Genomic DNA, 13616 nt, shown 5'->3' on the forward strand with positions numbered 1-13616 from the left:
CCCCCTGGGCCACAAATACTTCATATATACAACAAATCCCGACAACTGTTATTCCTTGTTCTTTACACAATGTTGCTACAGCCACTAAAAGCACTGTCAATGCAATCGGGGTCCACACTACAATTTAAGAATAGAAAAAATAAATCTATACACAATTTTATAATGTATCAAAAGTATACTTTAAGTATTCTTGAAATGATGTTTTTCTTATTTCTTGCTGAGCAATACCTAATATTTTATGATTTTTATACTATATTGTCAAAGCAAAATATCAAGGTGCATAATTTAAACTACAGAATTTTATGAAGATAAAACTATCTATGCTAATACTAACTTTTAAAATAAAGGTAAATTTGGATAAATTAATGGGGCCAAACATGTTAAATATTGAACAATCACCCAGAAGTGAAGACAAATATCTGAAATTATGTATGTACTAGCAAGAACATAGAAGAAAGGGATCACTTCTAGAGTTGGTAGTAGAATGTAATGAAAACGGTATACAAGTTCTTTAAAGCTTAGTAACAGGATTACCATTTTAACTCAGCAACTCTACTCCTGACTAACAGGAAATGGAACCAGTATGTCCAGGAGATAGTACATTCACCTGTTTACTCTGTCACCACTCACAACAGCAAAGGAACTGTGTAAGTCTAGTGTCACCTGGTGAGGTGTAAAGAAAATGTTTACATAAACAATCAAACACTATTTAAATATACAAATTAAACCTTAAAATTTTAAGAATATAGATGAAAGTGGAAATCACTACATGGCCAAATGTTACATCTTCGTTATATGAGGAATCTAAAACAGCTGGTTTCTTAGAAGTTCTGAATATAGTGATGGTCTCTCGAGAGTCTGGGAATGAGGAAGGAAACAAAGGATGGAGGATGGTTGATTAAGTACCATGTTACAGCTAGACAGCAGTAAGTGTTTGGATGTGATCCTATCTAGTAGGGTAGGTATTCATAATAACTGTGTACTATGTTTTAAAAATATATAAGGAATTTTGAAAACTTTCCACAAAGTAGTTATATTTGAGAAGACAGATATCTTTAATTGTATTACTTTATGAATACATGCATTGCTCTATCATTTTGTACTTTATAAATGTTTTATGTGTTAATTTCTTTCTTTTCTTTTTTTTTTTTTTTTGAGACAGGATGTCATGTAGCCATGTTGGCCTCCAACTCACTACACCATCAAACTCAGGATGACCTTGAACTTCTGGTCTTGCCTCCACCTCCCACATTCTAGGATTGCAGGTGTATGCCACTGTGTTCAGTTTTATGCGATGCAGGGGACCAAACTCAGGGACCTGAAAATGCTCAGTAAGTACTTTACCCAGCTAAGCTGTATTTCCAGTTCCCGTTAGTTCAATTAGAGATATAAAATATTCATATGAACAGGACCTCAGTATTCCACACTAAGAAGCTACTACCAAAAGAAAGCAGGAAAACACTTGGGAGTTTCACATTAACCATGTATAGGTTAAGACCAAATACAAAGCCTTTCTTTCTGTCCACTGCCCCCGTACTCTTGAGGGAAAAAAGGTATACTAATGTATAAGATCAATTTTAGAGTAAGGTATATGGTAGACAATAGCTATTTAACTATGATGAGACATAATCAATGTTAAATTCTAGCAAGCTTCGAATGTTACCGAAGCAGCACCACGGGCCACTAGCGATTGCTCATCAAAGCCAGCTGAAGGGCTAGGCAATGGCTGAGAGGGTAACGCACTTGCTGCACAGCAAGAGGGCCTCAGCGGAAATCCTTGGAATCCACCTAACGTCAGGCAGGGCTGCACAGATGCAATCCCTTTGCTACTACAGCAAAGTGGAGAGAGACAGCAAAGTTCCCAGAAGCTCTTGGCCTAGCTACAGTAGTGAACAAGTCTCAGGGTAGAAAGTGAGGAACAATACTAGAGGTTTTCTTTACAGTCACAAGTGTGTGCCTATAACACACGCACACACACACATACACACACACACACACACATTGAAGAACTGGTAATTGCATTTTGTTGTATAGAAGATAATAAATGAAACACTGACTTTGAAACTTAGATTTAAGGCTATTTGATCATATAAAATTTGATTATAGACAACAGAATCTCCTGAGCAGTGAGATTATATAACTTTTAAACATTACGTAACTTTTAAAAAAAGTACTGACATTGTTAAGATGTCAGTTACATGCTAAAGCAGAACAATAAAAGTAAACCCCAAGTGTTATCTTAATTAAGAAACACTTAAAACAATAGACTTATTTGACCAAGTTTCATAACTACAGTAAAAGAAAGTTAGGTAGATATTTACCTATGGAATTATCTGGTCCTTTTGATTTAGTATATGACAAAAATGCAGCTAGAAAAAAGACAGATGACAAGAGTTCAGCTCTTCCTACAACACCTGTTACCTAGAAAATGAAAGAACAGGTCATTATATTGTAGTCTGAAAACATATTACGGGTAATAATAACAGTTTAAAACCTAAAACCCAAATTTTTCAGGGGTGGATTTTGTTTTTTAACATATTAGCACCCTCATGTGGTGAACTTAGGTATCGATCATAAAAGAAAATCTATCAGTGATTATTGCGAACAGGTCATTAAACTTTGCAACAATATTAATTACTTTCATATATTTATCTCATATGTTCATATTCATCTGTGATAATAACAATATTACCAACTTTTATATAATTATAACATCTTATGTAATTATAATAGCTAGATTATTTCTTTATAAAACTAAGTATCCCTACATTATTTTCTTGACATGGGTATTTTTTAAAAATATGAAGCTATAAATTTGCTGATCTACAAACTAAAGAAGATATTTCAAAAGCTATTTTAATTAAAAGAATACAAAATTCCCAAAGCTTGACTTATAAAGCAATGTAACAGAATATAGAACTTGAAGCAATTTATCTCTTTTATACATAATTGGAAAAACATGGCTGGATATCACGATTCCAGAACAGCAAGAGAGATATAGTCATTCTGCAAAATACAAACATTTATGCTTAGGAGGCTTTTAAGAAAGCAATTAAATACAGTATTTTTAGTTCTCCCATGGAAGGCATTTTTAGAGTGTCAATGTGTCCAAGAAAAAATTGGTTTGTGTATATATATATATATATATATATCTTCATAGGAAGAACTATGTTTGTGTTTTCAATAATAACATAATGACAGTAAGAGATGTTATACACAATATACATGAAATCAATATATATATATATATATAGGTTTTCTCTGTGTAGCTCATCAGCACATGTGTGCACAAGAGCACAAGTCTGCTGTCAGAGGTCAATGTTGGATGTCTTCTTCCATTACTCTGCAGTTTCTTTTCTTTAAAGATTTATTTTTATTTTATGTGTACAAATGTGCACATGTATAAACTGCACTGTTTATGCCTAGTTCTTGAAGTGGCCAAAGGAGGGTGCTACATATTCTGAACTGGAATTACTGAAGGTTTAAACTGCCATGTGGCTGGTGAGAACCGAACCTGGATTTGCTGCAAAAGCAGCAACTGCTGTTAAACTATGAACCATCTTTCCAGCCCCTCTACATTGCTTTTGGAGAAAGGTTTTCTCAATAAACCCAAAACTCAGGTATCAAGTAGATCAAGCAAGAGATCCTACTGACTTCATTTCCCCACTGTGGGATTACAGGTGTCTGCTACCATACTTGGCTTTTCACATGGGCGTAGGGGATATAAATTCAAGTGTGAATGCTGGTGGGGTAATCACTTTATACACACATTCATGAATGAACATTTTTTTTCAGAAACTATTTTAAATTAAAAATTTTTATAAAAAGGTAAGATGGACTTTGTGCATGGGAAATAGTAAGAGTGTACTAAATCAGAAGTACTTAAATGCTTAAGATTTAAAAATCGTTGTACGGTTTTACTTACTGCTTCTGTATGGATTGGGTGCACTGCAAAAAGCAGAGCAGCAATCACACTGCTCCTCTTGTCCAGAAAAAGTGTGCAGACTTTAAGAAATATCACACTAACAATGGCATGGAAAACTGTATTCAGGAGATGATAGGACATCGGTTTGAGTTCACTAAGTAGATAGTTTAAACGAAATGTCAATACTGTTAAGGGCCTGTATGACTTGTGGCTTCTCTCCTAGAAGGAAAAACAACCAGTGATTATTAAAATACCTTGGATCTTCTGGCTACAAAAAGTAGTCATTACTTTGATTATAAAGATAATCAAAGATAATCAGAGTTACACAAACAAAACAACTGTGCTTATCATTAGACAGATTGAAGCATGAAAAGCTTTTAGATTGGGGGAATGGGGGCATGTCACAAATGATGACCGAGAAACAGGCTGGGCCGAGTATTACATACTAAATTTCAAAAGTTTACTCAAAAGTGGCTTGACGGGCACTGTAGATAAATGCATTCATTTATTTATCCTCAAGGTATCATTCAATTTTAAATGTCAGGGAAATGTTTTACCACTAAAAGCTGTAGTTTATTCCACATAGCTAATTATAACATAGAATCCAGGCTCTATGACCCAAGCTGAAAGGGTTTAATCATAAGTTAAGTTAACACTGACCTTCAAAATAATTTTAAGTAAACATTTTCTTACTGCAATATGTACTTATTGAGAAGTAGGCAATATGTACTTATCTTTAAAATCTACCCTACTTATATTGAATTTACCAGGTTTTAATCATTAAATTTTATTTAAATTTAACTTAAATCATTAAACTTAAGTCAATTTTGTTGCCTGATTCGCAGAAAAGAAAAATACCAAGAAGGAGACTTGTTGCCCTCCCTTCACATAGATATTCCTACATATAAATATTATTTTCAGGAAAGTCAGTCAAGGTACATTGCCAATGAAACAAATTCTGGTTTTAAGATGAGGGAATTGTAGGACACATACACATTCAAAGCTGCATTCGTTTTTAAGGGAAAAGTAATTATTTTTTTCAAACATATGAAAAAAATCTGGAAATTGAGTTTTTTAAAGCTCTCAATATTTGTATTCCCCCTATAATGAATGACCAAGAATTCACTTGAGGTTGTGTTGGCTATCATTAAAGTACTGGTGGCGAAAAACTGTAATCCCAGCACTTGGGGAGGTAGAGACAGGTGAATCTTTGTGAGTTTGAGGCCAGCCTGGTCTACAGAGCAAGTTTCAAGATAGCCAAGGCTACACAGAGAAATCTTGTCCTCAGAAAAACAAACAAACAAAAAAACCCAAAAACTTGTTAGCTAGCAATTAAATATCTATTTAAATATGTTGACTTAAGTGATGAGTATTAAGCTACATTTGTTTTTTAGTGGTAAATAAATTATACCTATAGCTTGTTTAATTTTTATTATAACCTACGTTTTATATAAAAAAAGTAATTTTTTACCTCAGACATAGGAGTTCCCCAGAAGTCATTCTGAAATAAAGTTTTTAGAGGCGTAGATGGATGCAGGTCTTTATTATCCAATATTGCTGAAACATCATCAAATACAAACCCACAGAACAGACTGTTCCAGTAGCAAGCAGCAACCACACTGACTATTAAAGTCACTTCTTTGAAGTTAATATCAGCCATCTCTCCTTCGAGCATTGATAAGCCAAGCTGGAAAAACATGCAAGATAAAAATTGAATAACCAATATTTTCTTCTAAATAATTACAAGTTTAGTGTTAAATAATATTTAGAATAAAAACCACGCATTAATGCTTCCAGAGAAAGCATCAGCTTAAATACCACCTACTTTTAAAGAAGAATTCACTGATTAATTCCATATTCCTAAAGCAAATTATTATTTTTTTATATACTTAATCTTTGTACATGTGTCTTGCTAACTAGATAGTATAAATCCCATCAACTGTCACTGGTTAGGCTCACTGAGAAGCAGACACACGATGCATCTTGTAGAAGAAACTAACACTGAGCATGAGATTTCCAAGGCTAATGGATCTCTTATTTCAATACTTTATATATTTAAAAAAAACAATATTTTTTAAATTAAATTTTTTATATTAATTACAGCTTATTTACTTTGTATCCCAGCTGTAGCCCATTCCCTCATTCCCTTCCAACCCCCCCCCCCCCCCCTTATCTCCTCCCTGTCTCTCTCAAAGTCCACTGATAGGGAAGATCCTCTTACTCTTCCCTCTGACCCTAGTTTATCAGGTCTTATCAGTACTAGCTGCAATGTCCTCTTCTGTGGCCTAGCTAGGCTGCTCCTTCCACAGGGGATGGGGAGGTCAAAGAGCTAGCCACAGAGTTCATGCCAGAGATAGTCCCTGTTCCCCTTACTAGGGTACCCATTTGGATACTGAGCTGCCATGGGCTACGTCCATGCAGGGGTTCTAGGTTATATCCATGTATGGTCCTTGGTTGGAGAATCAGTCTCAGACAAGCCCCTGTGCTCAGATATATTTGGTCCTTGTGGAGCTCCTGTCTTCTCCAGGTCTTACTAACTCTCTCTCTTTCATATGATTCCCTGCACTCTGCCCAAAGTTTGGCCATGAGTCTCAGCATCTGCTTTGATACACTGCTAGATAGAGTCTTTCAGAGGCCCTCTGTGATAGGCTCCTATCCTGCTTTTCGTTTTCTCCTACTTCCACTGTCCATCCCATTTGTCTAAGTGAGGATTTATCATCTTACCCTGGGTCCTCCTTCTTGTTTAGCTTCTTTAGGTGTACAGATTTTAGTATGTTTATCCTATCTTATAGGTCTATATAAGAGAGTATATACCATGTGTGTCTTTCTGCTTTTGGTATACCTCACTCAGAATGATCTTTCTTAGGTCTCACGATTTGCCTGCAAATTTCATGATTTTCTTGTTTTTAATTGTTGAGTAGTATTCCATTGTGTAAAAGTACCACAATTTCTGTATCCACTCCTCCGTTGATGGACATCTGGGTTGTTTCCAAGTTCTGGCTATTACGAATAAAGCTGCTACGAACATGGTTGAGCAAATGTCCTTGTTGTGTACTTGAGCATCTTTTGGATATATGTCTAGGAGTATTATAGCTGGATCTTGAGGAAGTGCTATTCTTAATTGTCTGAGAAAGTGCCAGATTGATTGCCAAAGTGGTTGTACAAGTTTACATTCCCATCAGCAAAGAAGGAGGGTTCCCCTTTCTCCACAACCTTTCTCAACACAACCTCAGCTGTGTTGTCACTTGAAGTTTTAATCTTAGCCATTCTGATGGGTGTAAAGTGAAATCTCAGGAAAAAAAAAAGATGACTTCATAGAAGAAATGAGGTGACTGAAGAGAACATGTACTCACCTGTATAAAGGGATTCGTCACTATTGTGGTTATGGGTTTTGTTTTACTTTGTGGTGGTACTAGGCCTACCACATAATAAGCAAGGACTCTATTACTGAACTATTTTCCTACTCTATGCATTTGCTAAGAAAAAAAAAATATAAAGAGATAGCATTAGCAATTGCAGCAGTTAGGAAAAAGATTGAAAAAATAACAATCAAAGACAGAGGCCATGCTTATGAGAGGAGTAAAGGAGAACATGAAAAGGGTTAGAGTGAGAGGACACAGAAGGTTGGAGGGTATAAATGGAAGAAAAGAAAATGTATTTTAATTAAAAATAAAAAATAAAAGAACAATAATACGTCAAAAAAAAAAAAAAAAAACCCAATCTAAATCAGAGCTTCTGTAGGTTTGTTTAGTTTTGTCAAAAATGTTGTAAAACTATTTCTTGAGTTCTTTCAGTCTGGGTGTATACTGGCAATTACGAAATCCCAATATTTCTTACTATCTTATTTATGTGATTTGACCTTTTGTTTTAGTTTTTCTTTTTTTTAGCTACTTATTTATTTTACGTACACTTGCATGGTAGAAGAGGGCATCCGATCACATTCTAGATTGTTGTGAGCCACCATGTGGTTTCTGGGGATTGAACTCAGGTCCTCTGGAAGAGCAGCCAGTGCTCTTAACCTCTGGGCTGTCTCTCCAGCCCCAATTTGGCCTTTTGGATATATGAATTTATGACCTGGATGTAAATCATTTTTCTTTTGCCTACTACACTGAAGGCTTTTAGTTTAGAATCTAAGCGTCATAGACAATAATCCTTAACTGAGTAAGAATACAACACAAGAGGTACTGCTTTAGGAAATACCAAGTTAGGGTAATGGTGCAAAGAAAGAGCTCTAATAACTGGAAAATACAGAGAAAGAAAATCAGCCACAGAACAGACAGAAAAATTTTATAAAACAAAACTAAACTAAGCTGGCCATTTTCTGTTCTGGGCAGTATCACTAGATCACTGAGTTATGACATTATCACTTTAAAAATGCAGATTAATAGTTCATGATAGCTGTTAATATCCAAAATACCAAATTTCTGAATATGGTGTTTAGATAACAAGTGACTTTAAAGGTATGAAGGCTTTACTAGAAAAATCACCTGAGTAGGCCCAATACAACAGCAAAGTCCTTAGGAGTGAAAGAAAGAGGCAGACAAACTGAAGGCGTGAAGGATATGATTTCTGCCTGCTATGTTGGGAAAGGGATGAATAAATAAATCCGGATTCTTTATTAGTGAGTCTAAAACAACTACTGACACTGATTTTATCTAGTTAGAAATCATTCTGCATTTTTGATTTTCAAATTGGTAAGAAGATAAATTTCACTCAATCTACTATGTTTGTGGCATGTTGTTAAAGCAGTGATTCAGAGTCAGAGATCTGACTTACTTATCTCCTTCTGACCACATGAGAAAGGAATGAGAAAGAAAATAAAAATCTCAGTTAGCAATCAAATAGCTAACATGGGTACAGATTTAAAATTCAATATAGAGTCTAAGGGATATATTTCAACTAAATATGAGATATGCAATATGTGAAAACACAGAAGTATTTCTATAATCATAAAATGCATTACACTGAAAGAAAACAAAATTCCAAACAATAAAGCAGAAGGGACATAGCTGCACCCTTTAGGAAAAAATTTTCAAGTAAAAGAAAAATTATTTAAAGCTTCATCTTGACACGAGGAGTGAGTTCTCATCTCTGAAGGGTATGGAATTGTATGGTCCAGTTAGTTGACACTCCCCTCACACGCCAAAAAAAAAAAAAAAAAGGCTGACAGTGGTTCAAATAAAAGAATGAATTCAACTAACATTTTCTTCACTTCTTGCCAAACTGGACAACAGAATATGGTCTACTTTTATTTGGGGAAAGATATAAGTATAAGGACTACTGTAGAGGCCATACCAAATTCTGGAAGCTGGAAGAGTGAAAGGATTGATTAGTAAGTCACTAAATGGGTCACTGGAAAGTGGTTTCTAAGCTGAAAGAGAAGCTGAAGCACCCCTTCCAACAGCTGATTATAAAGATTTTAGGAAACAAGACGAGGAACTGATGAACTGGTTCAAGTCTGACCCCTCTCCCACTCCTCCTACTTCTAAGCAAAGGCTGGAGAGTTCTTTTCTACAGTAGTAAGACACAAGGTCTCTTACATAGGCTACACAGTGACAAGAAAATGTCATATTGTAAGTGAGGGTTAAAGAAGTTTGTCTACATTATGCTGAGACCCTCCAGCTCTCTTCTCTAATGGGGTGGATTGTTTTCTCCAATTTTACAACATTGGAAACAGAGAGGATTCTAAAGGCTTATAAATATAAAACAGGTTTCATACCACAAACCAGGATTCAAATTTTTTTTTTCAATAATGATGCAATTTAGAATAAATACTCCAAAAAACACAAAAAGGATCAGTGCTTCAAATTTCTATGAGAAAATGATTTCCAAAGTAAAATTCTTCACTCATAAACGTAAATTACTTTCATGGAAAAGCAGAATGTAAAAGTTTTAAAGTTTTTAAAAGTTTTAAGATGTTTATCACTGTCAGCCAATTAGTAATAGTAAACACATAGGGAAATTGGAGAAGAGAATATAGTATGTGGTAGTCAAACATCTAAGAATACAACTAGAGGGAAAAAGGCTTTGCTTAGCTCATAGTTTCAGAATGTTCATTGAATGCACATCTAGTTTCACTGCATTAGCCCTGTGGCATGGGAGGACAGCATGGCTAAAAGGCATCAGTGAAGAAAGTTGCTAAGCTGATGTCAGGAAAGAACAGAGAAGAGGGAGACAAAGAATGGATGAAGGGGCAGGTCAAATTCTTCAAATGCAAATACATACTATTGAAGACCTAAATCTCCTATCAGGCTCCACCCAGCGATTTTCACTATCTCTCAACAGGCTACTCCTTTATGAACAGATAGCTTATGTTATTGAACTCATGATCCAACAACTTCTGAAAAGCTGTTCCTCCGAATACTATACTTATTCAGCACACAAAGCTCTGAGAGACATTTTTTACCAAAGTTAGAAAACAGTATAAAGCAGTGACAAATGAAATACACAAAATGCCAACCATAGCATGTCAGAAAGTTTTTGAATAATGATGCTAAGAAGATATAATACCCAATCCATTTAAACAAAGTGCAATGAAGAACCAGTGCTATGTAAATTGTATATAGACACTTATCTACACGCAAACAACTTGTAAATCAGGAAAGCAATTCAGGTATTCATTATGAGGTAGGTCAAAAAAAGGTGTTATATAACGTTGAAAACCTCTCTCATAAAAAGCCTTTGGTTAAAGGCTTTAATAACACAAACATCTAAGTAATAGAAAATAATCTGGAATATTGGAAATTGATATGAAAGTTTCCTACTATAACTTAAAATTGAGTATTCGTGATAATGTGCAATATAATATATTAAGTTAACTAATTTTTTGAATTATAAAAACCTGAGAGTTGCTAGTTTTGAGTTTAATTTACTTGCTCTATGAAAATTAGTGAGGTTTCCATACAACACATAGCATTACAATCAACAGAATAACCTTTGGGATTAAATAGCCTATTGAGTTAGCTATTATAGTCTGTGTAAATACATTCCAGAATGATCACATAATGACATTGGTTTAATGATACACTTTTAGGAATACATCTCCATCCTTAAATGACATATAATTATATTGCCAATGTTTGATTTAAAATAGCCCTCTCATTTAAGTACTTATTAAAGATGAATATATTCAAATTATAAATGCAGTTTTAAATTATTTAACCAGGGTTTTTCTTTTTATGGGTGCCTTTTGTTAATTTTGTTGTCTTCCACTTTCCTGTATACATTTTAATTACTCTGATCTTCACTCTACCTCCCTTCCAGCCCTCTTAGCTATTTCCCCTCCCAATAAATCCAGTTTCCACATTCATGTACTTTTCTTTTATTTTTTTCTTTTAGAAAACAGATTTATTCAGAAAAAGTGAGAAAGAACTCCTAAGAGTAGGGTAGGCTCCAAGAAAGACTATCTGTAAGTTTTAAATTTTGTGGATTAAAAAGCTTAGTCCTTGTGAGTTGGTAGTTTTTTTTTAAACGACCTTTTATGATAAACAAAGTAAAAATTTTAGGTTCTAAATATTAAAGACTACTGTGTTAGTTTAATAAAGTCAAATAGATCCAGTCAGATTTAAAAATTACGGCACTTTTTAAGCTACAGAAGGTCAATTTGGTAATTATAATGCTCAGTTGTAAAGTGATCATCAAAACTCTGAACTTGATTTTGAATTGTCCTCTTCCCTAGGCTTAGGCTCACTGCAAATATGAGGGATATAATCTGTCCCCCTTCATATAGATACAGTACCTCATATACTTGCTAAATACACACACTGCTGTTTTGTTGCTAACGCTAATGTTAAGAAGGAATAAAGAGACAAGAACAAAAGCTGCTTACTTGATCACTATATTCAGACTCTCATGGCTGTTTGTGGGTTCTCTGAAGAACAAAATCCCCCAAGGTCATGGAAAGTAGTACAATAATAGAGTGTGTAGTTATCATATAATATGTTTTGTTTGTGTGTTAAAAGATCTTATTATAAAGCCAAGTCTACCAAGTCTATTTAACTCAGGGCCCTTCTGCTTCAGATTCCTGTCTGGGATTATAGTGATGCACCATTATTTCTATCTTCCCCTTTGTGTAAAACAAACAAACAAACAAAATGATGAAGTGGTACCCAGAATAAATGCAGGGGCTAGCTAAGAGGGTATAAAGACTTCACAAAGGTGTATACTATGAAAGGTAGTACAGGTTCTGCATGCAGCTATGGCTTTATTCAAGGTCTCCTGCAGGGTAGAGTTGGTGAAAAAGTGCCCACACAGTATTTCCTACTAGGGAAAATTCACTGGAGGCATTAGCATACATACACATGCATGTAGCATAAGCAAATGGGATGCCCAACTTGCTTGCTTACAGAAAAAAAAAAAAAAAGAAAGAAAAAGAAAAGAAGGGGTGGGGAGATCTTAGCATATACATACACAAAATCCAACTGTAATCAAAAGTTATTCATGATTATAGATATAACTTCAATTACATCAACAAAATTATATTGTTTCTCAGGTTAATAATCTGAGTAACCTGTGTAATGACAAAGCTGTAAGACAAAAATGACTCTGGGGAATATGAGCCAAGGGAAGTCCTTCCGGTTCTGTTTCCTGGGAAATGAACATAGTCATTCAGACCTTCTCTACAGCCTCCTCTATTCATTACCATCTTTAAGTTCTACAGACCTTTTGTATGCAAATCTGTATTTACATGGAATAATACTTTTCCTTTTAGCCTCCTCATGCTAAGGAGAGACAAGTACCTGCTTGCACATGCATTCCTCTCCCTGAACATGATGTTCCTTCTGGGAAAAAAAAATCTTGAAAAACACCTCTACTATACATTGTTTAATAAATTAATTATGGCAATGGATTATTTTAGAAACTAGAGCAAGTTTCTTGAGAAGTCAGCAAAAGACAGGTAATGAATTTAAGTCCAGAGAGCTGAGGCAACAATTACGAAAGGCAAGGTTTTCTTGCAAGATGATTTTGGTTAGATAAAACTGTCCACACAGGCCCAGGTTATTTGAAACACAAGTCCAGGCAGGTTCTCCTGCAACAAGGCAATTTACAGAACTGTCACATAAAGCTGGCTCTTGGAAAGATTTGAAAAATGAAGAAACTCCAGTGAAAAACTATCTTAGCCATTTTAAAATTACATAGCAAGTTGCAGAAACAATCTCAGTTAAATGTTCTGATTCACAGTTAAGTACAATACATAAAAACCTAGCTCACAAAATACTGTTTTGCACTGTCAATCATACCGCATTAGCTCAAAAATGCTGTTAAGATAAATTAGAGAATGAAACTTTAGAAAAAGATTACATGTTAGTTATGATTGTCACTGAGATCTACAATTGCAGCTTTGTCAGGCATTAGTTAACTACTTCTCTTAACTTATTCTCATGTCTGAAAAGAATAAAATTTATTAGCAGACTATGAACTCTCAAAGATATTACAAATATAAACAAGAAAGAAAACGGGTAGAAAAACAGCAAAAAGAACACTAGTAAATGAGTAAGAAATAAAAGTGTGTAATAAAGATCAAGAGAAAATAACAAGGTGCTGGGATTAAAAACATTTTTTTGTGGGGGGCAGTGGGGTTCGAGACAGGATTTCTCTTTATAGCCTCAGCTGTCCTGGAGCTCCCTCTGTAGACTAGGCTGCCCTCGCACCCAAACCCACAGAGATCCACCTGCCTTTGTCTCCCAAGAGC

General features: G+C 34.8%; 1 protein-coding gene across 1 annotated transcript in view; it reads right to left on the bottom strand.

Annotated features, from left to right (window-relative positions):
* Window positions 1-13616, bottom strand: part of Tmtc3 (transmembrane O-mannosyltransferase targeting cadherins 3) — a 44799-nt gene that overhangs the window by 29860 nt on the left and 1323 nt on the right. The window contains exons 2-5 of the mRNA XM_055627950.1: window positions 5397-5612; window positions 3926-4144; window positions 2322-2421; window positions 2-117 (exon numbers count right to left, since the gene is read on the bottom strand). Of these exons, the coding sequence (XP_055483925.1) occupies window positions 2-117; window positions 2322-2421; window positions 3926-4144; window positions 5397-5600 (639 nt within the window). The 5' untranslated portion in view covers window positions 5601-5612. The remainder of the gene's footprint in view (window position 1; window positions 118-2321; window positions 2422-3925; window positions 4145-5396; window positions 5613-13616) is intronic.

Source organism: Psammomys obesus, unplaced genomic scaffold, assembly GCF_907164565.1.
Source record: "Psammomys obesus unplaced genomic scaffold, mPsaObe1.curated_primary_1811, whole genome shotgun sequence".
Taxonomy (NCBI): Eukaryota; Metazoa; Chordata; class Mammalia; order Rodentia; family Muridae; genus Psammomys; species Psammomys obesus.